General features: G+C 40.3%; 1 protein-coding gene across 1 annotated transcript; it reads left to right on the forward strand.

Moving 5' to 3' along the window:
- DAPL1 (death associated protein like 1) lies at window positions 1–22846 on the forward strand. The gene is made up of 4 exons (XM_005676099.3): window positions 1–120; window positions 10312–10399; window positions 14432–14492; window positions 22565–22846. Exons 1-4 carry the CDS (start codon window positions 63–65, stop codon window positions 22679–22681), a joined length of 324 nt encoding a protein of 107 aa, XP_005676156.1. The 5' UTR covers window positions 1–62; the 3' UTR covers window positions 22682–22846.

Raw genomic sequence — 23415 nt, forward strand, 5'->3', positions numbered from 1 at the left:
GCTGCAGCAGCTGGCAGTCAGCCTCCAGAGCACCAGCACTGCCACTGGCCTTGGCACGCACTATGGCAAATGAAGTGCAAGTCCAGCTCTCCCCACTGAAAGGGGGGCATCCTCCTGCAGGTAGGCTGCCCACCCGCCCTCTGCCCTGCAGATAGCAAGGCCCCATGCTGCTGCCACGGCCCCGCTTCCATCAGTGCCTTCAACAGAGATACCCCAACAGAGCCAAGGCTCTCTGTCTCTCGTGTTAGTTTAACTTCCTGCAAACTGATTTCCTCTTCTGTCTTTGATGCTTTTAGGCTTATGTATAAAAACCATCTGGGGACTTAACAGGCCCCGATTTGCTTGAATTAAAGCCTAACGTTCTATGAGAGCATGAGGGATTGGGCACTGGTGGAAAGGAGCAGGTGGAGAGCTTGGACCTTCCCTCTCTGGCTGTAGCTTTGCAGTGACCCGTCCACACCCAGGAGGTGATTTCCTGCTCGTGGAAACCTTCCTCCCTAGAGGTTCCAGCTTCTAGACTCAGTCTCCCCAAGATGCCTATACATTGTCTGACTTGGTGCCCAGGCAAACCAGCTTCTGCACAGAAGACAGCAATGCAGTTTCTCTCGCCCTCCTCAGGTGTGAGGTTGGGCAGTGTTATCAGTCATGTCTTTTGTCTCTCACCAAGCTGAGGAGCACTTTTTAAAAAGGTGATACGGGCCTGGCAGGGGCTGACTAGAAAAGGTAGCTTTCGAAGTATTCTACAAAGGATCCACGGTTCTTTTTTTTTTTTTAAGTATGCTATTTACATCAATTCTCTGGAATATGGAAATTATTTTTATTGTACTTAACCATATGTTCATATAGCCTGGCTGAGGCACTCAGGCCTATTTTTAGCCAGTTTGATGTTCTTTCTACTGCCTATCTCGTTTCCTTTTCCTTGAGAATGATCTCACAAGCTCAACTGCTTTGTTCTTGCCTTTCTCCAAATAACAAAATTTATTTGTTGGTATCACTCCTTGGCTCTTCTAAGCCAAGGTGATTTCAGCTATCCTTGCTGCAGAGGGCAGTGGCAGGTATAACCTTCACAAAGCATCAAAAGCTGATGCAAGGCTCAGTGGCTTTCTGGTGGGCAGCCCAGCCAAAAAAGAGTCAGAATTTTTACGCTAATTCTGAGTTTACCCATCTTGGCACCCTGTCATGGTCTCTTGTGGCAAACTCCTGACTTTTTATATTTGTCATTGGATTTAGGAATAATTAACATTATCTACATTTAAAGTTAATGATGCCAACTAATGATCAAGAAATATTGATGTCAATTATTAGAAGTTTTTGAAAGTGAAAGTGAAGTCGCTCAGTCGTGTGTGACTCTTTGCAACTATAGCCTACCAGGCTCCTCTGTCCATGGGATTTTCCAGGCAAGAATACTGGAGTGGGTTGCCATTTCCTTCTCCAGGAGATCTTCCTGGCCCAGGGACTGAACCCGGGTCTCCCTCATTGTAGCCAGACGCTTTACCATCTGAGCCACCAGGAAGTCCTACCTGGAAGGACTAACTTGGAAGTTTCTACCTAAGGACAAAAGAAGACATCATTCTCTTTCTGCAACTTCCATCCCAATCCTTCCTAAAACAGTTCAGCCAATGCCTGATTTGCTAAATGACATTTGTACACAAAGAACACAGAGATAAACTCAGGCAAATAAAAATGTGAATGAAGCCACCAGGAACTTTTTGTCCCCACTGCTAATGATTGCTAATTACTCTGTGTACATAGCACACCATGATGCCATCAAGCATGTCACAATGCCTCTGGCATGACAATTAATTATTATGAACTGTGACACTTCAGATAAGAGGTTTGGGATAATTAGAATGGAGATGAAGGCAGACTTTTGCCTCCCCGCTGAGAACAAGGGAACAAGAAAGCCTCATCCTTCAGCTTGTCTATTACATAGTTTAACTCTGAACCAGATTGCTACCACACAAAATTTTATTTATAGAACAAAAATAATTCATTGCCAGAATTCCATTAAATTTTACCTGAGTTTTATAAGCAATAGACAGGCCCCAGAAAGTAGGATGCAGACATGATAAGGTGGAAAGGTCTGACATGGCCTTTGAAACCAGTCAGTCCTAGATTTAAACCCTGCTTCCCTTCCACATGGTTAAGCCTCAGTTTTCTTATCTCTAAAACAGGAGGGGGTATGCATGCATGCATGCTCAGTCATGTCTGACTCTTTGTGACCCCATGGACTGTTGCCCACCAGATTCCTCTGTCCATGGAAGCAGTAATAAATAACATTGATATTGTAAGTTTTTTATGACTGTTTACAGAGATAACCTATGTAAGGTACCCAGACATGAATGTTAATCCCTGTAAAGCACAGGCCTGGGAAAACACATAGCTGTCACAAGAAATTATTTTCTTCCATGGCAAGACCTCCTGATGTTTGAGGGAGGCATTAGAAACTACTGCAATCATCAGAACAGAAGGAAATTGCAATGGGAAAGAACCATGTGCCTGCCCCATGACAGTTAAAAATGAAACCACTCAAAAGTCAGCCAGCTGTAACTCTTTCCCACCTACGTGGCAAGCGTGCAGTGGTTTTTTTCTTTCATGTATGTTATATAATATACGGCACCTCTGTGAGCCCTGCTTATATATGTTGTGAAACAAGACTACATTAAACATGAGGTGGCCTAGGCTCTAGGAAGTTAGCTTTTGGTTTTCTGCTGTTTTGATTTGCTTCACTCTCAGTTTTATAAGAACGCCATTACATGAATAGCCGAAACTGAGCAAGTAGGAAGTAATCTAAGGAAGCTAAGGGCATACATATTGAACAAGAAAAAGCAGCAGTTCATGAGTTTTCTGTATCCCTCACACTTTTTTATTTGGCGTAAGGCAAACGAATCAGAACCATCAAAGGGGCCACTGCTGAACCGCCAGAGAGAATCGTTTACTAACTCATTTAAGAGAGAGGGAAGCTTAGGGAATGTATCCCCTGCATGCGTGAGTGTTTACTCACTAAGTCATGTCTGACTCTTATGACTCCATGGACTATAGCCCACCAGGCTCCTCTATCCATGGGATTCTCCAGGCACCTCTGTACACGGGATTTCCCAGGCAAGAATATTGGAATAGTTTGCCATTTCCTCCTCCAGGAAATCTTCCCAACCCAGGGATTGAACCCCAGTCTCCTGCATTGCACACAGATTCTTTACCATCTGAGCTCCCAGGGAAGCCCCGTGCATCCCCTAGGGTTAAACTAATGCAGAGAATGGGGAAGAAATCATAGCTGCAGACGGGCCAGTATGATTTTTTTTTCTAAAGCAAACACTAGAGGCTTAATTCTATCAATTCCAGTCTGTCCATGTCAGCTTCTGGGAGTTGATCTGTGAGGTTTGACAGAGGTTGAGAGACCACTACCCCACACGTCACAGGGCAGGGGTTTGATGACAAGAACAGCTGCTTTTCACTTAACCCTGTGTGCCTGGCACTACACGGAGCCTTCTAGACACGAAATCAACCCTGCAGACCAATGATGTTCCCACATCCCTGTTTCACAGAGGAGCAAACTGAAAGTTAGCAAAGTCAAGGGATATGCTCAGCACCACACAGCTGGAGAGCAGGGGTGCAGAGATGGACAGTCAAGTGGACCCATGCCAAGCCCTCTCTCCTTGCTTCACGAGCTATTCCTGATGCGGATCTTTTGATGGATAGTTTAGAATTTACCAAAAACTCGACTGTGAAAGCAAAGAAAGTGTTTCGCAAATATCTGACTTTTAAATTAAAATGTTCAAATGAAAGTTCTAAGTCACAAGGCAGAGTTTGCCCAAACCTTCATGGTGGTCATCTTTTTCACACACGTTCTCCACTGATTATTGAAAGAAAGAAGCTCAATTTTTCCTGGAGGTTTGTCTTTCCTTAGCTTAACTACCCTCTACCAAACAAGATGCAAAATGCCTGGAAAATCTTAATTGGAAAATTATTGTATAGCATTCTAAACTCAAGGGTCCACTTTTGAAAACTACAAAATCCATAAACTACAAAGGTGACCACAAAAGTATAACACTTAGTCATAGATAGGAAATAAAAATTTTGTTTTCTCTACATCAATGTAGGTTTTCTAGTGAAACTATTAAAAAAAATCAGCTCTCTCTTATATTCTTTAAAAATCTCTAGGTCATTTTGCTTATTAAAAGTACCTGCAGTCTTATATTTGAATATATTTGTATTCAAAGTCCTGTTAAAATGTTAAATCAGTTCACTTTGTACTTTGCCCAGTTCTAGTTGGTTGTTCTACAAAGGTTCAAAAGGCAGTATAGTCCCAAACATGGAATTACATAAACAATTACAAATTTAATTGACCTAATTTAGTTACAGTGAGACTTTGAGGTCCCATGAGTTAGACCAACTAGTTTAAACAAAACTGGCAAGAATCTGATTGCAAATGTTGGTTGCAAATGTTTTTTTTAATGGCTTATTTAGGGAATTCCCTGGTTGTCCAGTGGTTAGAACTCTGAGCTTTCACTGCTGAGGTTGTGGGTTCAATTCCTGGTTGGGAAACGAAGTTCCAGCAAGCCATACTGTTGCTGCTGCTGCTGCTGCTGCTGCTAAGTCGCTTCAGTCGTGTCCGACTCTGTGCGACCCCATGGATGGCAGCCCACCAGGGTCCCCCATCCCTGGGATTCTCCAGGCAAGAACCCTGGAGTGGGTTGCCATTTCCTTCTCCAATGTATGAAAGTAAAAAGTGAAAGTGAAGTCACTCAGTCATGTCCAACTCTTAGCTACACCATGGACTGCAGCCTACCAGGCTCCTCTGTCCATGGGATTTTCCAGGCAAGAGTACTGGAGTGGGTTGCTATTGCCTTCTCCAGCAATCCACACAGCTCAACCAAAAAGAAAATGAACAAAAATAAAAAGCAATAACAGCTTAAAAAAAAAAATGGCTTGTCTAGATCCAGGGAGATCCAGGAGGTGTCAACAGTATTCCCTGCAAAATTCTGAAGATGACCCTCCCACAAGGTTCCATCTGGTTCAATCACCCCAGTGTAGTGAGAGCCTTACTCTATATCTCAGTGTATCCATCTATAGTGTGGGGGGACTCTCCTCTGCTCCTTTCTACTGTACATTGCTGACCAAGTGAGATTACTTATCAGAACAAGTTTGGTACAAGAACTATACTCTGAAAATCCAACGTGTGGTAGACTTATGCTTCCCAAATCACCCAGAGCCCACAGCCCTGGATAGATTCAAAGACTCCTGGATGAAAGTAAGAATCCTGTGAGAATTTTTTTCAAAATTGGGTATAGCTGCTTTGCAAATTGTGTTAGTTGCTGCTGTACAATGAAGTGAATCAGCCATGTGTATACATATGTCCCCTCCCTCTTGGATCTCCCTCCCTGCCCCACCCCACCCTACCCCTCCCCAGCCCACCCGCACCCCTCCAGGTCATCACAGCACCAAGCTGCGCTCCCTGCACTATACAGCAGGTTCCCCCATCTGTTTTACACATGACAGTGTACACATGGCAACATCAATTTCCCAATTCATCCCCTTTCCCCCCGCCATGTCCAAACACCTGTTCTTTACGTTTGCATCCCTATTCTTGCTCTACAGAGAGGTTCATCTGTACCATTTTTCTTGATTCCTTATATATGCATTAATACACGATATTTGTGTTTCTCTTTCTGACTTACTTCACTCTGTGTGACAAACTCTAGGGTCTGTCATGAGAGGATTTTTAATTTCCCCTCAAATGTCACTGTTTTATTGTTCTGAAGAATGAAGAACTCCCATGTTTGCATTCTCCTTACTTTTTTCTTTTTCTTTTGCTTTTCTAAGTGCACTGTATTCTTTCGAAAGGGAGGGAACATGATAGATTTTCTTTTGTAGGTAGATGGGAATAGTTAGAATCACATTAAAGACGTTACAGTAAAAACCATCTAGTTAACTGCTACTGAATTCCCCAAAATCCTTCTAAAATATTCACGGCAGATACACTCCTTTTTAGCACACTGTGGGGCCAGGGAACACACTATTGTGCTATGCAGTCTACTTCACTTTGAATAAAACAGTTATATGCAGCCAGGCTCTGCCTTTCAGGAACTTTTGCTATTTGGTTTTGATTGTCTCCTCTGGAAAAACAAATGTAAATAATAATAACTACTAATTATGAAGTGCCTCCCATGTATCCAGGTGCTTCTGTTGCCTCTATTTTCTAGGGCAACTCACACAATCAGTATTATTCCTTTTTGAAGGATCCAAAAACTGTGCCACAGAGGAGTTTAAGTATCTTGCCCGAGGTCACAGAGCTCAGGCAGGGTAGAGCTCTCTGACCCTAATAACATTTCCTCACCAGGAAACCAGGCCTCCTCCATAAGACAGTCTCTAATATCCTTGAAAATGACACCATGAGTTTCCCTTGTGCCTCGGCTTCCTCGGAAGTGGTCTTTCCCCCGTGACACGGCTTCTTCTCCTCTCTGGTCACTCTCCTCTGGACATTGTCTAGACTGTCCACAGCCTTTCAAATGAGCAGCACAGACCTCAACATGCAAAGTTCTTCTCACTTTAGACTGGTGCTCATTTTAGCTATAACAGGTGTGCTTCTGTAGTTGGCGATAATAATCAGCGGAAGAAAACATGTGAAACCCATAACAGAGAAAACAAAAGGAATTCTAATAGGAAAGTAATTACGACACTCCATGTTTAAAAGGCATTTGTCATTAGAAGAATGACAGATACTACTGAAGGGTACTGAAGACCCAAGCTCTAGGTTTGGGGCTATTGTGATTTGATTCTTCTTGGTAGAAGAGAGAGCGGTGCTGTGAGCAACACCCTTCAAACAGAGGCATACTCTCTTCAAGCAGTTTCCAGAAAAGGGCACCCCTCGGTTTAGTTCATCTATTTCCCACGGCTATTCAAAAGATGTTTCCACATCATTTCCATTTCTGTTGCTGATTATTTTGTATGCTGTGTGTGTATGTGTGTGTGAATTTAAAGCAGAGCCTGGTGGCTCAGATGTTACAGAATCCACCTCAATGCAGGATACCCAGATTCAATCCCTGGTTTGGGAAAATTCCCCTGGAGGAGGGAATGACAACCCACTCCAGGGTTCTTGCCACGGACAGAGGAGCCTGATGGGCTACACAGTCCATCGGGTTGCAAAGAGTCGGACATAACTGAGTGACTAACACACACACAGATGTGTGCCTAAACACAGGACTTTTTTTTCCCCTGGACTATATCTAGTATTATAAAAGTATAGTGATATACTTTTACTATCAATAAAAAAAACTTGGCTATTCAAAATGACCAAGGAGAGTTTATTCCGTGAACACAAGAATGGTTTGATAGTAAAATATTCATTAATATATACTTATAAAATTTTTATCTATTAACATAATTAACCACATTAAAGAGAAAAACCGTATGATCATATACATGAATTATAAAAGGGCATCTAGTCAAATTCAACATGCGTTTGTAATTTTTTAAGCCAATGAAACAGTAATAGAAGGATATTTCCTTAATACAATAAAATAAATGTATTTGAATAGGTATATATGTTACAGATATGTGTTTGTGTGTATATCCAACTAACTACACATTATACTTGATGGGAAAACACTAAAAGCAATCCCTTAAAAAATTAGGATGACAAAAATGTCCTTCATGAGCACTATTTAATATTATTCTAGAGGAAGTAATATTCTATTGTTTGCAGATTATATAATTTTTAACCAGGAAAATAAAAGGGAATCAACAAAAATACTATAAACAGTAAGAGAGTTCAATAAGATATGGATATAAAATCAATGATATTAATATAAGAACAACAGTCCATGAGAGCTATAATGGAAGAATAGACCCTCTTTACAATTGCAACAACAACAACAAAGAGAAAATGCTTAGGGAATAAACCTAATAATAAATGTGTAAGATTTATGTGAACAAGTTACTGAGGGACCCAAAAGAGCATGTAAAAGATGGAAAAGCATACCATGTTCTTGAAAAGAGAGCAGCCAGGATAGAAGATATGAATTTTCCCTTTAAAAATAATCTAAGGGCTTCCTAATGGTTCAGTGGTAGAGAAGCCGCCTGTCAATGCAGGAGACAAGAGTCTGATCCCTGATCCAGGAAGCTCCCACATACCACGCACCACAACTATTGCGCCTCTGCTCTGGAGCAAGTGCTCCTCAATGAGAGGCCTGCGCATACACCCAAACAGTAGCCCCCTCTTGCCGCAGCTAGAGAAAAGCCCACACAGCAAGGAAGCCCCAGCACAGCCAAAAATAAATAGATTTTTTTTAAATCTATAAATCTAAAGCAAGACCATTAAAAGACTACCAGCAGGATATTTTTGGTGGGAATTGACAAACTGATTCAAAAGTTCATATGGAAAAATAAATAAGAATAGCTAATAAAATTCTGCAAAGTAAATATAGCAAAGAAAGACTATCAATTAAAATATAAAGCTATAGTCATTCAAATAAAGTTGTAACAGCATATAAACAGAGATGAATGGAACAGAAGCCCAACAGGACAAATGGGCCAAAAATTTAAAAAAAAAAAAAATACAACTGCCTTCTAAAATAAAATAAGCTCAACTTTTAATAAAATATAAGAAATGCAAATTACCTTTTTCTTATTCGTTGATGAAACCAAATATTTTCTAGTTCACATTGTTGCCTGAGGTATAGGGAAACAATCACTGTCATTGTAACTAGTGAGACTGTAAACTAGTGCAACTTCTGTGAAGGATAATTTGACCAGATTGAACAAAATTACAAATGCACATACTCTTAAGAATTAACAAGATCACTTCTAGGAATTTATCCCACAGATATACTTGCACTTGTGCAAAATTATGTACATGAAAAGGATATTCATTACAGCATTGTTTTTAATAGTAACAGATTAGAGACATCTAAAATGTCCAGCATTTGAAAACTGGTTAAGTACACATAGAAAGTCCATATAATGAAATTTTAAAGCAGATGTTAAAAAAAAAAGACATTCTCTTTTTACATATACATTCTCTTTTTTACATATGTATGTGATACATATATATCTCTTTTCACACACAGATAGGGAACTTACTCCAAAGCGCAAGACTGAATGAAAAATATAAATAAACAAGATATAGAACAATGTATGCTGCCATTAAAAAAATACATAGGTGTGTGTATAGAATGTCTACGGATGAATACATAGGAAACTTGTTAACATTAGCAGTATTTAGGGAAGTGAGCTGGAGACCTAAAAATAACCGTAGAAGAGACCTTCCCAAGTTTTTTGAATTGTGTGCTTCATGAATGTATATTACATCGTCAAAAAATTAATAGTTTTAAAAGAAAAATGAAGTCAGTTCACGAGGGCATTGAGAAAGAGAAAGGAAAAGAGTTTTCCTATTTTTCGCTTTATTGAAGCCAGTTTTAGAAAATTGCCAATCTAACATTTCCATAAAAAGAATTAACAGGCTCAAACAAATCAATGTCCATTTAGCTTTTTATCATTTGAGCTTGTCAGGTTTCAAATGTGCAAATTTCCTGGGAACAGAAAAAAGTATTTGCTTTGACTTGCAATATGAAATGGGTTGTTCCTTTTCAAGTTGATTTCATCTGACATTGTTAAACACTTGAATTGCTGTTAGGTCATCTGTAGCCTAATTAACACTAATTGATCTTTTAAACAGCAGGATTATTAATGCATTTTAATTACTCATTAGAACATCTGAGCTCCTCCAACAAGGAGGTTTGAGGTCTGGGATGCAAGGTGGATATCTGGTGGGATCAGAAGCATCTCTTTTGAATTAAGTGCCTGTTATCACCGCTGCCCTGACTTTTGGCTCATTCTCCAATCTAGCTTTTGAAAGCTTTGGTTGGATTTAAAAATTTGCAAGCCTTGCACTTTAATCTTGTGGGAAAACAGGAGGGTCACACTGTAATTGTCAGTTGCTATCATGAAGAATGTAATTGGTTTGATAATAAGAAAAAATGTTTTCAGTGAAATGCCTAAGGGAGTGCATTGTTATCTCCTCCCAAATCGGAGGTATAAACACCACTGCTTTTTTTTAGCCTTAGTTCCCCCTCTCTGAACACAAACAAGCAAAAACCTTAACCCTTCTCTCCTTCCCACTTTGTCTGAATATTTTTTTTATCTGTAACATTAGCTCAAGGTACTTTTTTAATTATGTTGTTTTAGATTAAAGTTCAGCTCTTCAAAAAGTTCTGAAATTCTTCAAATGTCAATTCATACCTTGAATAATAAAACTAATTTTCTCTTGCTGCCCTAACCATCATTCTTGTGCTGATGCTTCTTTGTTTATAGTAAAAGCTGGAGGAAAGCGAATTCCCAAAAAACAGGAAATTGGCCTCTTGGAGAGACACACCAAGAAAACAGGGTTAGAGAAAACAAGGTAGGAGACTGCTTCATTTCTTTTCCTTCTTCATCTCGAGTTTTAGACAACTCTGCTGCCAGAAGTCAGAGGCGTTGCTGTATCTTAGGGCAAACCAAGGCTCCCCAAGCACTTGCTAACCAGAGTTAGAGGCAGCGGGTTGGGTGGGGTGGGGTGGGGTGGGGTGGAGTAGGTGATGGGGGTCAAGATGGGAGGGGAAAGAGGTGGGGGGAGGTAACTGTCCTCTGGAGACTCTCTGCCCAACCTCCTCCTCTCTGCAGACAGCCTAACTGACTGCTATTAAAAAGCACAGTCCTGAATGCATCAAAACTGGACTCAACATCTCTATATTTTCACCTTAGCCTTTAAAGTACTACTGTCTCTAAGCTGGCCTTGTTTTTGTAATACGCTTTCTGCTGAAGCAAATCTCCTGAATTAAAAATGAATGCTTTCTTGTTTGTTTGTTTCAAATTCCTCACTCAATTATTTAGAAAATAATGGCCACTATACTTGGCCCAGCCGAAAGGCATTTGGATACTGAGGTTGTTTTCTCCCTGAATTCCTTCCCGGATAACCTTGACACACTGCAGTTTTCTCAGAGCTAAGCAGAGAGCCATGGGCTGGATCTCTTGTACAAATGGCCCAGCCCCTCTATGCCTTGGGTAAGGAAAATAGTGCCTTCAAAAAGAAGCATATGAAATTAGCTCCTCCAAATAGCGCCATTTCAGAGACTACTAATTTCAGGATAATTTCCATAGGTGAGTTCACGAGTAATTCAAAAGGAGTGAATTCGAAGATGCTTAGATATGTCCTTAACAATTAAAATGGTAACAGTCTCAGAAAGAACATGTGGAAGGAAATAGGCTATGGAATGTCTCAGATTTTTTTTTCCATATAAAATTACTTTTTAGATCACTTTAAAAATTTTCTTCTCGATTTCTGGAAAGAATTTTTTTTTTAGGGTTTTTCTACCTTAAAATGAAATACTCTATCTCATACATAAAGACTTCATACAATTCAGTAGCCAAAAAGCAAACACGCCAGTTTTAAAATGGACAGAAGATTTGAGCAGACATTCTCCCAAAGAAGAATCAGAGCAGGTACATGAAGAGATGCTCAACATTATTAATTATCAGGGAGAAGACGCAAATCAAAACTACAATGAAATATCACCTTATATCTGTCAGAATGGCTATTACCATAAAGTCAAAAAATAACAAACTGTGGCGAGGATATGGAGAAAAGGGAACATTTGTGCATTCTTAGTTTCTAACATAACCACTACGGAAAGCAGTATGGCGTTTCCTCCAAAATTAAAACTAGAACTGCCGTATGACCCAGCTATTCTACTTCTGAATATTTACCTGAGGAAAATGGAAACACTAACTTGAAAAGATACGCACACTCTCACATTTATTGCAGCATTATTATAGTAGCCAAGATATGGAAGAAACCCAAGTGTCCATTAATGGATGAATGGATTTTTTAAAATGTGATACCTACATACATACACATATGTGCACACGCACACCCATACACTCACACAGAGGAATATTTTTCAGCCATATGAAAGAAGGAAATCCTGCCACTTATAACAATATGGACGGACCTGGAAGGCATTATACTAAATGACATAAGTCAAACAGAGAAAGACAATTAACATGTGATCTATCTTGTATGAGAAATCTAAGAAGAAAGAAAACCCGGGACAACAGCAGCAAAAATCTCAAGCTCTTAGATATAGAGAGCAGATCAGTAGTTGCAAAAGCTGGGGGGAGTGGGTGTGGGGGGGGGGGGCGGGAGCGGGTGGGGGGGGTGGGTTGGTGACGGGTAGAAAATGGGCGAAGGGGATCATCAGGCACGAACTTCCAGTTATAAGACAAATAAGCCACGCGGATGCAATGTACAGCGTAGTGACTGTGGCTAATGATTTTGCTGTTGTTCGGTCGTGTCCGACTCTTCGTGACCCCGTGGACTGCAGCACACCAGACTTCCCTGTCCTTCACCATCTCCCACCATGACTCCTCCATCTTGGGTGGCCCTACGTGGCATGGCTCAATGTTCCATTGAATTAGACAGGATAGTTAATGATACTGTATTGCATATTTGCTAAGTTGCTAAGAGGATAAACCTTAAAACTTCTCATTATAAGAAAAAATATTTACATATGGTGAGAAATATTAACTAGACTTATTGTGATCACTTTGCAGTATATACGATATCAAATCATTATGTTGTACACCTGAAACTAGTGTAATCTTTATGTCAGTGATAGCTCAATTTTAAAAAATTTTCCCATTTGGCATTGAGTGTTTGTTTCTTCTGAATCAGAAAATAATCACCACATAGTGAAAGCAAAGCTCTAAGTCCTCAAGAGTGAGAGTCACATATTATTTATCTCCTGACCCAGCATCTAGGACAGTTCCTAGAACAGAGAAAGTACTCTCTAAATGACATCAGACTGTCACTGAATTGTCAGCTGGCTAACTTTGAAAGCCTATCCTGTTAAAATCGGACTCAAGCATAAGCTCTGTTTATTGTGACACTCGTTATCATGCCTAGGCCAGGGACTCAGGAACGAAAGAGTCATAACTTGGGAATGGCCTTCTAGTTGGCAGCCGGTGGACAAGTCACTTATTTCTCTGTACCTCACCAAATGGGACTTACTGTTAATCCGAACATCAAGTGAACATTATGAGAAGGAGTTGCCTAGAGAATTATAAAGTGGTGAGTGGAACCCTCTTTAAAACTGCAATTGTTTTCTGCTGCTGCTACTGCTGCTAAGCCGCTTTAGTCTTGTCCGACTCTTGTGACCCCATAGACGGCAGCCCACCAGGCTCCCCCGTCCCCGCGATGCTCCAGGAAAGAACACTGGAGTGGACTGCCATTTCCTTCTCCAATGCATGAAAGTGAAAGTGAAGTCGCTCAGTCGCCTCTGACTCTTGGCGACGCCGTGGACTGTAGCCCACCCGGCTCCTCTGTCCATAGGATTCTCCAGGCAAGAGTACTGGAGTGGATTGCCATTTCCTTCTCCGAATTGTTTTCTAATAGTCATTAAAAGATGAGAATTGGACTACTGCAGAACCTAAATAGCTAGAAGTAGCTTTCTTGAGCTATTTACTGGAGTAGATATAGGTATGTGGGACCTGAAGCTTATAGAATTGGGAGGCTTGAGCTATTTACTGGGGATAGATATAGGTATGTGGGACCCGAAGCTTATAGAATTGGGAGGCCATTTTAAGGAAAAACATTATAAAATTATAAATATGAAATGGTTAGGGCCCGCTTGGAAGGAGACTGCACAATGAGAGGCCCTGGAGCTTCCCCAGCTTCCCCATGAAGTCACTTCTGTTCTTCATAACCGCTTCATGTTTGCACGGATATGATTGCTTCCCCTTCATGGACAAATACCTCTCCTTATACATTATAGGAAAACAGCTTTTGAAAAATATATCATAGGAAATAAACTCCTAAGCATCATCAAATTTGTTTTCCTTTCCTAATAACTTCTACCAACCGACACACACATACAGAAAATAGGCCAAGAGCAGAGTTCCTTCAGGAAATTACACTGGAAGCTCCTCTCTCGTTGAAACTCTGCTACAAAATAACTTGGCCTGAGAAAAGAAGTCAGACACAGAAGAGTACAGGCTATGTGGTGCATTTTACGATGCACAAAGTCAAAACTAATATATGGGGCGGTAAGGCAGGGGAGTGATTATCCTTAGGGGCAGCTAGTTTGACTAGTGCTACAAGTCTGTAAATATTTGCCAACCTATATGTTGATATGTGCACTTTTCTCCATGTATACTCTACTTCAAAGAAAAATTTTTAATATTAATAAATATTAAAATTATAATAACTTGGCCTGCAAAGCTTGTAGTTCATGGTCACACAGAGCACGGTTTTGTGGGGTTTTTTTTTTAATCTTCCAGAAGTAGCCAAGCAGCATGAAAGCTTAAAGACCAAGTAGAAAACCGTCTATACAGATCATTTAGCGTCTTTAGTGGGAAAGTTGCTGTTTCTATATGAGGTTTCTTTTCATCTTCACAGTGCCATTGCAAATGTTGCCAAAATACAGATGATGGATGCCCTGAATGACACGCTGGAGAAGGTGAGCCATGGGTGAGGCAGATCACGTGATACTCCCAGCCAGTTTTCACCTAGCTGATCATGCTACATGGGTGAATGAGCTGATGACTGGAATTTTTTTCCAACTCAGAGGTTTGATGTCCCTGTGAAAGAATCTGCTTTCAGTTCAAGGAACACAGAGTCGTTTTGATGGGAAAAGCTGATGCTCCCAAATTCCTAGCATCTATTTAAGAAATCATTTCAAAAATAAGATAGGAAATTAAGCAAGAATCATGATGCCAAATTGGCGGAACTTTATGTTGCCATCCACTTATTTCCTGAAGACCTTGGCATGTTGCTCTAAATAAGGCAAACTGTGTGCTGGGAATTCAGCCCTTCTTGACCTTCCTCCCCACTGCTGCTTTCCCATACGGAAATGTTTGATTTGAGGCCAGGATGGGTGGAGGGTTGCCCAATTTAAGACTGGAGGAAGGCTGGGCACTGGCTGGCTTTATCTAATAAAGTCTATTTATAAAGATGGTCGACCATTACTATTTTTATTTCTGTATCTTGAATTCTCTCTAAGTAGCTCAGGAAACTCAGAAAGTTATTCCTGAATAGACAGTGGTTTAATTTTGGGTTCAAGAGTTTGCTTTTAAATGTTGTAAGTGATCCGATTGAGGATCCTTATTCTACTCCTAAGGAGAGGGCGGATGCACTGAATTCAGGCATTGAAGAACCACTATTTCTGTTACCCCAACATATATTGAAGGTACAGGACTGGGTGTCCTTTGTAGAAGGAAGACTTGCTGTTATTGCCAACATCAGGGGTCTGAAATATTAATAGATTAGAATGGCAATTGTGCAGCTAAACTTCTGGGACCTCTCTTTGGTACTGGCTTCTCATCTTACTGTCTTTAAAGTCTTGAGCAAGTTATTGATCTTGCACCTCTGATTTGTCATTTGTAAGATGAGGATAAGGAAGAGATGGTTGTTGTGTGGAACCAATGAGATTCACACACAGGAATCTCTTAGAATAGTGCCTGACACAGAGAAACCTGTCTGCACTCTCTGCTCTGATGAGTAGCATCCATTTTATGACAGTGAAATGGAAAGTTGTGTCTGAAGCCCATGAGGCAGGTAGTAGTACCAGATAAGATCTTGACGACAGACCATAGCTACAGAGCCTTCTCACATCCGGGGGGTGGGGGGGTGGGGGGGTGGGGGTTCTCCCATCAGGTAGATCAGAGGGCAGGTCATAAATGACTCTTTGCCTTCCTGACTTTAGAAGAAGGGCAGGGATGGACGGTGATCTGCCTCTTGCATTCTCTGGCTCCTGCTCTCCAAACACCTCATCCTCAGGGGCAAGAGATGTCCACAGTAAGTGGAACTGAGTGGAATAGATACATTCCTCTAAAATATGTTAACCCAAAATAAAGGGTTTAAAGAGAGTGGTCAGTAAAGGTCAATTATGCTATACTTTAGGTATGATGCTGGAATCGTCACTGTTTTTAATAGACACATGTGTATACGTCTGTGGCATAAAGGACTCTTTCCCTGCCAGTTAAAAATAGCACCTCTGTATTTCAAAGATAAAATAAGCAAATAACAGCAATAAGTTATATTTTGAAATCATAAGAAAACACAGATGCTGTGCTGTTACAAATATTTTTAATGGTAACTATATCTATGTTTTAGAAACCCTTTAACACTTAGCTCAATGTGTAATGTGTGGGACTGTGTATGTTACTGATTACAACAGTTTCTGGCATCAGATATCAGGTACCTGGGTCCTATGCTGGCTCTGTCACTTGGTAGCTGTGTGTCTTTAGGCTTCTATTTCCTTATCTGTAAATAGGAATGTGATTCACAGTATCCACCTCACAGAAATGTGAAAATAAAATGAGGTTATATCATGTGTGCAGAGGACTCAGCACAGTGCCAGGCACACTTAGCCCTCAGGACAGGTTAGCTTCTATTCCCCAGGGGAGATGTCCTATAGAGCATCACCTGGAATCCAGGCAAAGGATAAGAGACCAGTAAGAGAGTCCCAAGATTACCCTAAGTCACACAGTATTCATTGTCATTCAGTATTGAATATGGAGGTTGGTGGGATTCATGTGTTCCCTTAGAGCTAAGAAAAATTTTCCATAAATCCATAATTCAACCTGAAGTGTAATAGGATTTCATAATAAAGGTCAACCTGAGGTGGAAAGAACAATGCCTTTTAAAAAATAGATCTGCGGCGATCAGTGATTGCCAGCGAGTAGAAGGAGGAGTTGACCACGAAGTGACAGGAGGGAATTTTGAAGAGGGATAGAAGGGTTCTATATCTTGATGGTGGTGGTGGTCACAGACTGTATGTACTTGAGAAAATCCATAGAACTAAACACTGAAGAGGGCATATATTTTACTGTAGATAAATTATTCTGTTAAATTTTTAGTGTAAAAATTGTATTATTAATAAACAGTCTAAACCAAAAAAGACATAAAATACAGAGATGTAGATTTTTGCTAACAAACTTTTATCTGCATTATGATGACTCCCCCATCAATACATATTGTCATGAAGATCTAGCCGTATATAATTGGCCAGAAGAAATGTTGTAGCAGTAATGAGGGTCATAGACTCTGCACTTAGCATTCATTCATGCCCTCGGCTAGAATTATATCTAGTTACTAGAACCCATGTCAATTATCATGCCAGTTTAAGAACTTGAGAGCCCAAAACAGTGAGAGTTACAACCCTACTCATAGGATCTCATCAACAATTCAACCATGGCAGGAAATTTCTATCCATATACTATTCATGTCTGTATACCCTTTTAAAACCAACCTAGATTTAAGATGTGGGAGAATGGAAAACAATTCCCCAAAGGTTGGAATTGTGCAAATCTAACTGGAAACTAGGGCTTCCCTGGTGGCTCAGTGGTGAAGAATCCATCTGCCAATGCCAGAGACGTGGGTTCAATCCCTGGCTTGGGCAGATCCCCTGGAGAAGGAAGTGGCAATCCACTCCAGTATTCTTGCCTGGAAAATCCCATGGTCAGAGGACCCTGGAAGGCAACAGTCCATGGGGTCTCAAGAGTCAGATACACCTTAGTGACTAAACAACAACAAAGTGGAAAGCAACCTAAAATGTTCTCTCCCGCTCTTTCACCACTCATCCCCATACAGACCTCATGACCAACTACCTTGCTCCTACTCTCCCTTCCTCTCTTGCCAGTCCTTCCTACCTGTTTCAGCCATAAGTAATGAAAGAATTCATGTTGCCCAGTGATGGGCCATGCAGCATGTTTATTCTTGCAGATGGCGGGTTATATAAGCTCTCCAAGCTAAAAATTTGAGATCTGGTCTTAGACGAAGTTCCACCTACTCCCTAGAGGTTTTTGACCTTTTAGAAGCCATGTAGCTCCTCTGAGATTTATGATTGCTCATTTACTTGATTATTTTAAGGCAAATCATAAGAAATAAAAGTACTGCCAAATATGTTAATTCTCTGGATAGTCACAGAAGTAAGTTTGGCAATAGTTGTGAAGCTTCTCCCAACAGAAAAGTATCCAGTTAAGCCATTAGTAATGGGGTTGGGTTATAGTGTGGATGTGAGTGGAATGTTGAAGCCTGGTTAAATTGGGGCCACTTTTCAAGCTGTCAGCTGCGTCACCAGGCTCACAGTGAGACGTATATGAAATGGGATCCTGGGGAAGAGGAAGCCGTCAAAGGCATCTGCAAATCTAAAAAGGTTTCTCTTGTTCTGTGGATTAACATCACTGTAGGAGAATCCTTGAATTTCATCGACTGAATGTTTTGTTTTAAGCACTTTGCGTAATGGGGTATAGAAATCTAAGTGCCAACATTCAAGTTGGATGTTAACACCCTGGAAAGATGAATGGAAGAGCTGCCAGTCTGCTAATACCACCTGACTTCAGGCTCTAAAACAAAATCTGCCACTGAGTTTCTTGCTTCTAGAGTTTCTTTCACAGCTCTAATCATAAAGACTTTTTAATACACTTCTATGACTTTTTCTCTGAAGTGAAAAATACAGGTTCTGAGGTCACAACTACCCGAGAGGAAGGTACATTCTCAATGTGGAAGTTTCTATTGATCTACTTTTCAAGTCCAATGTTTTGCCCCTTATGGGATAGAGTCGCAGCCAGGCAGAATCCTTGCATACATACTAGCCTTGAATTCTTTCTCTTATGGAGTTACCCTAGTTCCTTTTATCTTAATGAGTCAGACAAATACCTTTCATTCTACAAATCCTATCATTTTACAAAGACTAATGATGAAAAATCCAAAACAACCCCAAAGTTAAGATGCCAGACTAAAACTCAGCTGTTTGTAGGTTGTAAAGCTATTCCTACTTATTATTGGTTAAGACTTGAATACAAAAATGTTCCTATCTCCATTGATATAAAATCTACAACAAAGAATTAGTGCATTTAAGGGTTGATTACTTACCATTTCATCAGTTCTGAAGGTAGACCCTTTATAGGCTCTCTACCCACAACCCACAAGTCTTTCTACTTTAGAGTGCCCCTGATGGAGGGGGTGAAGTATTTGAGAAAAAGAACTCAGTTCTCTTGTATTTTCATGCATTGTTATAAAGCTCTGACCCTCCCAAACTTGTACATTTGTAATTTAATAATCATGAGTGGTTCCTCTAAGGTTATTATCCCTGGCAGAATTATTTCCACTATATTCTCAGTCCTGTTGATTTTTTTCCCCTCTAAAATTTACCAGGCCAGTTCACAGATGGCTAACAGCCCCCAGGGGCAGTCTCCCATTCATTCTGACCTGTGTCATTCCTCTTTGGAGAAGCCATTGAGCAGAGTTCTTAGAACCTCAGTTAAATGCCTTAGTTAAAAGATAACCCCTAACCAGTGGGAATATAAGATGGTAGAGGCTATGGAAAACAATATGATAGTATCTCAAAAAATTAAATATAGAATTACCATGTGATCTAATAACTTCACTTCTCAATATATACCCAAAAGAACTGGAAGTAGAGATTTGAAGAGAAATTTGTGCAACAGTGTTCATAGCAACATTATTCACAATAGCCAAAAGGTGGAAGCCACCCAAGTGTCCATCAACCTATAAATGTATAAACAAAATGTGGTCTATAGACATACATTGGAATATTATTCAACCTTTAAAAGGAAAGAAATTCAGACACATACTACAACATGGATAAACTTTGAAGACATTACGCTAAATGAAATAAACCAGACACAAAAGAACAAGTATTGCATGCTAAGTCACTTCAGTTGTATACGGCTCTTTGAGACCCCATGGACTGTAGCCCACCAGGCTCCTCTGTCTGTGGGATTCTCCAGGCAAGAGTACTGGAGTGAGTTGCCATGCTTTCTTCCAGGGGATCTTCCCACCCCAGGGATATTGCATAATTCCCCGTACATGAGATACTTGCGATAGTCAAATTCGCAGAGATAGAAGGTAGAATGATGGTTGCCAGAGGCTGGAGGAGGAGATAATGAGGAATTATTCTTTAATGGCTACAAAATTTCAGCTTGGTATGGTGGGTAAGTTCTGGAAATAGATGGTAGTGATGTCCATGTTAGCACAAGTTCGTGTACCCGACTCACAGTGAGTCCAAACACTCTGAAACATGAGAGTTTAGAGCAGAGAAAGGTTTATTGCAGGGCCATGCAAGGAGACAAGTGACTCTTGCCCTAAAAAGCCCCGAGCTCCCCAAAGGATTCGGCAAAGCATTTTTAAAAGCCAGGTTTGGGGGTGGAGTCTCCAGGTACTGATCAGCTCTGCACAGTTCTCCGGCCAGCTGATGGTGAGGTAGCAAGGTGATGTCACAGGGCTAACATTATCAGCCCTTAAACTCCAGGAGGCCTGGGGCTATGTACTCACGGTCATCAAGCAGTTAACACCAAGTCTTCCATTTGGTGGAGGGGTTTTCACATATGTAAAATACCTCAGGAAATGTGTATCAAATACTATTATCTAGGTGCTTCAGAGAGGAGCAAAAGCAGAGGATATGGGGGAAGGCCTATCATGGGAAGGCCCCAGAGGGTCATGCTCAGTTATAGTTATGCAACAGTGTAAGTGTACTTAATGCTGTACTTAAAATGGATGAAATGGTAAATTTTATGTTATATGTATTTTATCACAATTTTTTAAATGACAAAAGAAATGTAGCCCCTGAACTGTGGAGATAACCCTGGAAATCAAATAATGAGTTAGTGCCAAATTAAGCAATAGGTGTGTCGTTACACACTGTTCTCTCCCCTGTCCTTTTACACCTCCACCCGTCACCCGTCTTGACACCTTAAGAACAATAATCCACACTGTGGCTTTCTCTCTTCTGTCTCAACTTGTCATCTGGCTCCATCTCACCTTGGCTAATTGCCCAGACTTCTGTTATATCAGAACTACTTGTTCACTTCCTTTCTCACCCTCCTTTACCTTATATTTGACTTTAAGTCCTACATCTTCCTACCTATAATCTCTTGAACGTGATTTAGAGCTAACCTGAAATAATCCATCTGTTTTAGTTGACACTAAAGACACCTAATCTGAAAGAAAACTACTGAAGTCAGTGACTTCTTAAGTTTCCTTTTGGTTCTAACCTTAAAAACAAAACAAGACATTCTGCTGTTACCACACTATAAAATATATGTCATGGGGCCCAATGTTAATTAATCTGACCCTCCAAAGTTACCAGCTCTTTTTTAAATTCTAATGCAATATTTATAACCAATACCTCAGTTATGTTTCTTCCTTTCTACTAGAATGTCAGCATAGACCATCCTTGGGTTTAATTATTATGTAACTTGTAGCTTCTCATTGTAAAAAACACTTTGAGCAAAACAAAGGCAAAGTAAATAAAAAGACTAGGAATTGCCCATAATTCTATCCCTCAGAGATAAACAGTGTTAACACTTCAGTGTATATTCTTCCAGTGTGTTTAATTTTTTAAGACCAAGAAGAAAGAGCTTTCTGGAGTCAAATTTCACATGAAAGGGAATGCTGTGTGCCCAGGGACATTTAAGAAGACATGTAAGGCACTTATGTTTCCCTGGTTTAGAAGAGCCCAAACAAGCCATAAACATTGTGATGTTTGGGGTCATGAACAGTTTATCTCCCCTTTTATTTGACTTGAGTGTCAAGGCAAGGGCATCTAAGTTCAATAGAAATAAATTAAATTCCTCGTCAGCTGAGATATCCCTTCCTTGCTGGCTGGGGAAGGTGTCCTTAGGTTCCTTTATATTGAGTCAGTGGGCTGGAAAACCAAGTGGAATGGGCCCTACAGGCCACTGAGTCTAAATTCTCCTCTTAGGAAAACTGTGCTTGAAACTGTCCCAGCATTGGGCATCCTTTATGATCTCATGCTGCCCTTGATGTAAATTCCATAAGGTCTCTTTGTCCCATATGTACTTCCTCTTATTGTCAAAGTCTCAGTCTATCTTAGTTTAGGCTCATTTCCTCACAAATGTCTTCTGGAGGGATGACTAGCGAGCTAATAAGTCACTCAGCTTTCTCTTTACAATGATGGTTAGGTTGAACCATACAAAACAGCCAGTATTTGGCCATTTTTTACCTACAAAAATAGAAATTTCACATGCTTCAATCTAAAAAATAATAACCCTAAGTTTTCCTAACTTCCTTCAGAGGCTCTTTATTTCTGATCTTTTGACATCTGAGGGGTTCCTTCTCCCCACCCCAGGCCCTCTCCAATGTGCCCATGGCCTTCTTAGCATATTGTGTTTCATATATGCGTAGTGATACCAGGATAATTGTTAATATTGGAGAACTGATGAAGATACAGTTAACCACTTCTATCTTTAAGAATATCACTTCAAAACATATATATAGATGCACATATGTGCATTATTTATATATTACATATAAAATATTTTATAGTTAAAAAAATTAAAAACGTACTAGTGAGGGAAAACCCAGGTTAACACATATACTCATGGGTACAGAGCTAGAGGTGGTATGGAAAAGAGGTTATATCAAAGAAGTAAACAAAACTGTGAAATTCCTCTGACCAGCTGTTTTGCTCTCTCCTACTTTAATACTTTATGACCCCAAAGATCCAATATGCTTATTTGTTTTTTCTTTCCTTCTCACCTCTAGCTCAGCCATAAATTTCCAGCAGTAGCACACATGGCACATCAAAAACCCAGACCTGCTCTGGAGAAGGTCACTCCACTGAAAAGGATCTACATTATTCAGCAGCCTCGAAAATGTTAAGCTGGGACGGAAAACACAGCCGTCTCGCCAACTGCCTTGAATGTCTGAGAGCTTAGCAAAAAGGACCACACTTTTCATAGGCCTAGTGTACTTGCTTGGTAAATAAAACAGCTTTTATATCTTCTTTTTTGACTTCAGATAATAAAACATTCAAATTTGCAAATCCAATGCATCCTTGGACCTAGTTAGCATCCTATTGATGTTTACTACGTGCGTAATTTTGTTGAATAAGTGGAGAAGATAGAATGCTGGACTATTCCACTCTACCTCTGTGGATAAGCTCTTTTCTTCTTGATGCTGACCCTGAGGGGTTCCACCCACAGCAAGTTCTCCTTGAGGGCAAAGGTTAGAGACCAGTGCACTGAGCTTTGCAAGGCCAATATTCTGTGCAAACCCGAGCAGTGATTCTTTTCGATACGTTTCTCTTAAGATGCTCAAGTTTTCACTTGAGGTGAAATATCTTTTCTAATTTCCCACATAAATGTATAGTTTGTCTTGACGTTTTGTTGAAAGAATACGAAAATATTAGATTTATTTCAGACATGTTCTCTTCTACAAAGCAATCAAGTTTAGAAGGTATTCATAGAATTCTACTTTTAGTGGTAGGTTTGATCAGGGCCTCCACAAAGTTCATGCTCTGGAACTGGGGCTCCTGATGCTCAGGGCACTGTGATTGGGAAATAGAAGTTGGTTTTCACTGGAGGTGAAGCTGAGAGGGAAAGTGTTGCTGTAGT

This window comes from Capra hircus, chromosome 2, assembly GCF_001704415.2.
Source record: "Capra hircus breed San Clemente chromosome 2, ASM170441v1, whole genome shotgun sequence".
Classification (NCBI taxonomy): Eukaryota; Metazoa; Chordata; class Mammalia; order Artiodactyla; family Bovidae; genus Capra; species Capra hircus.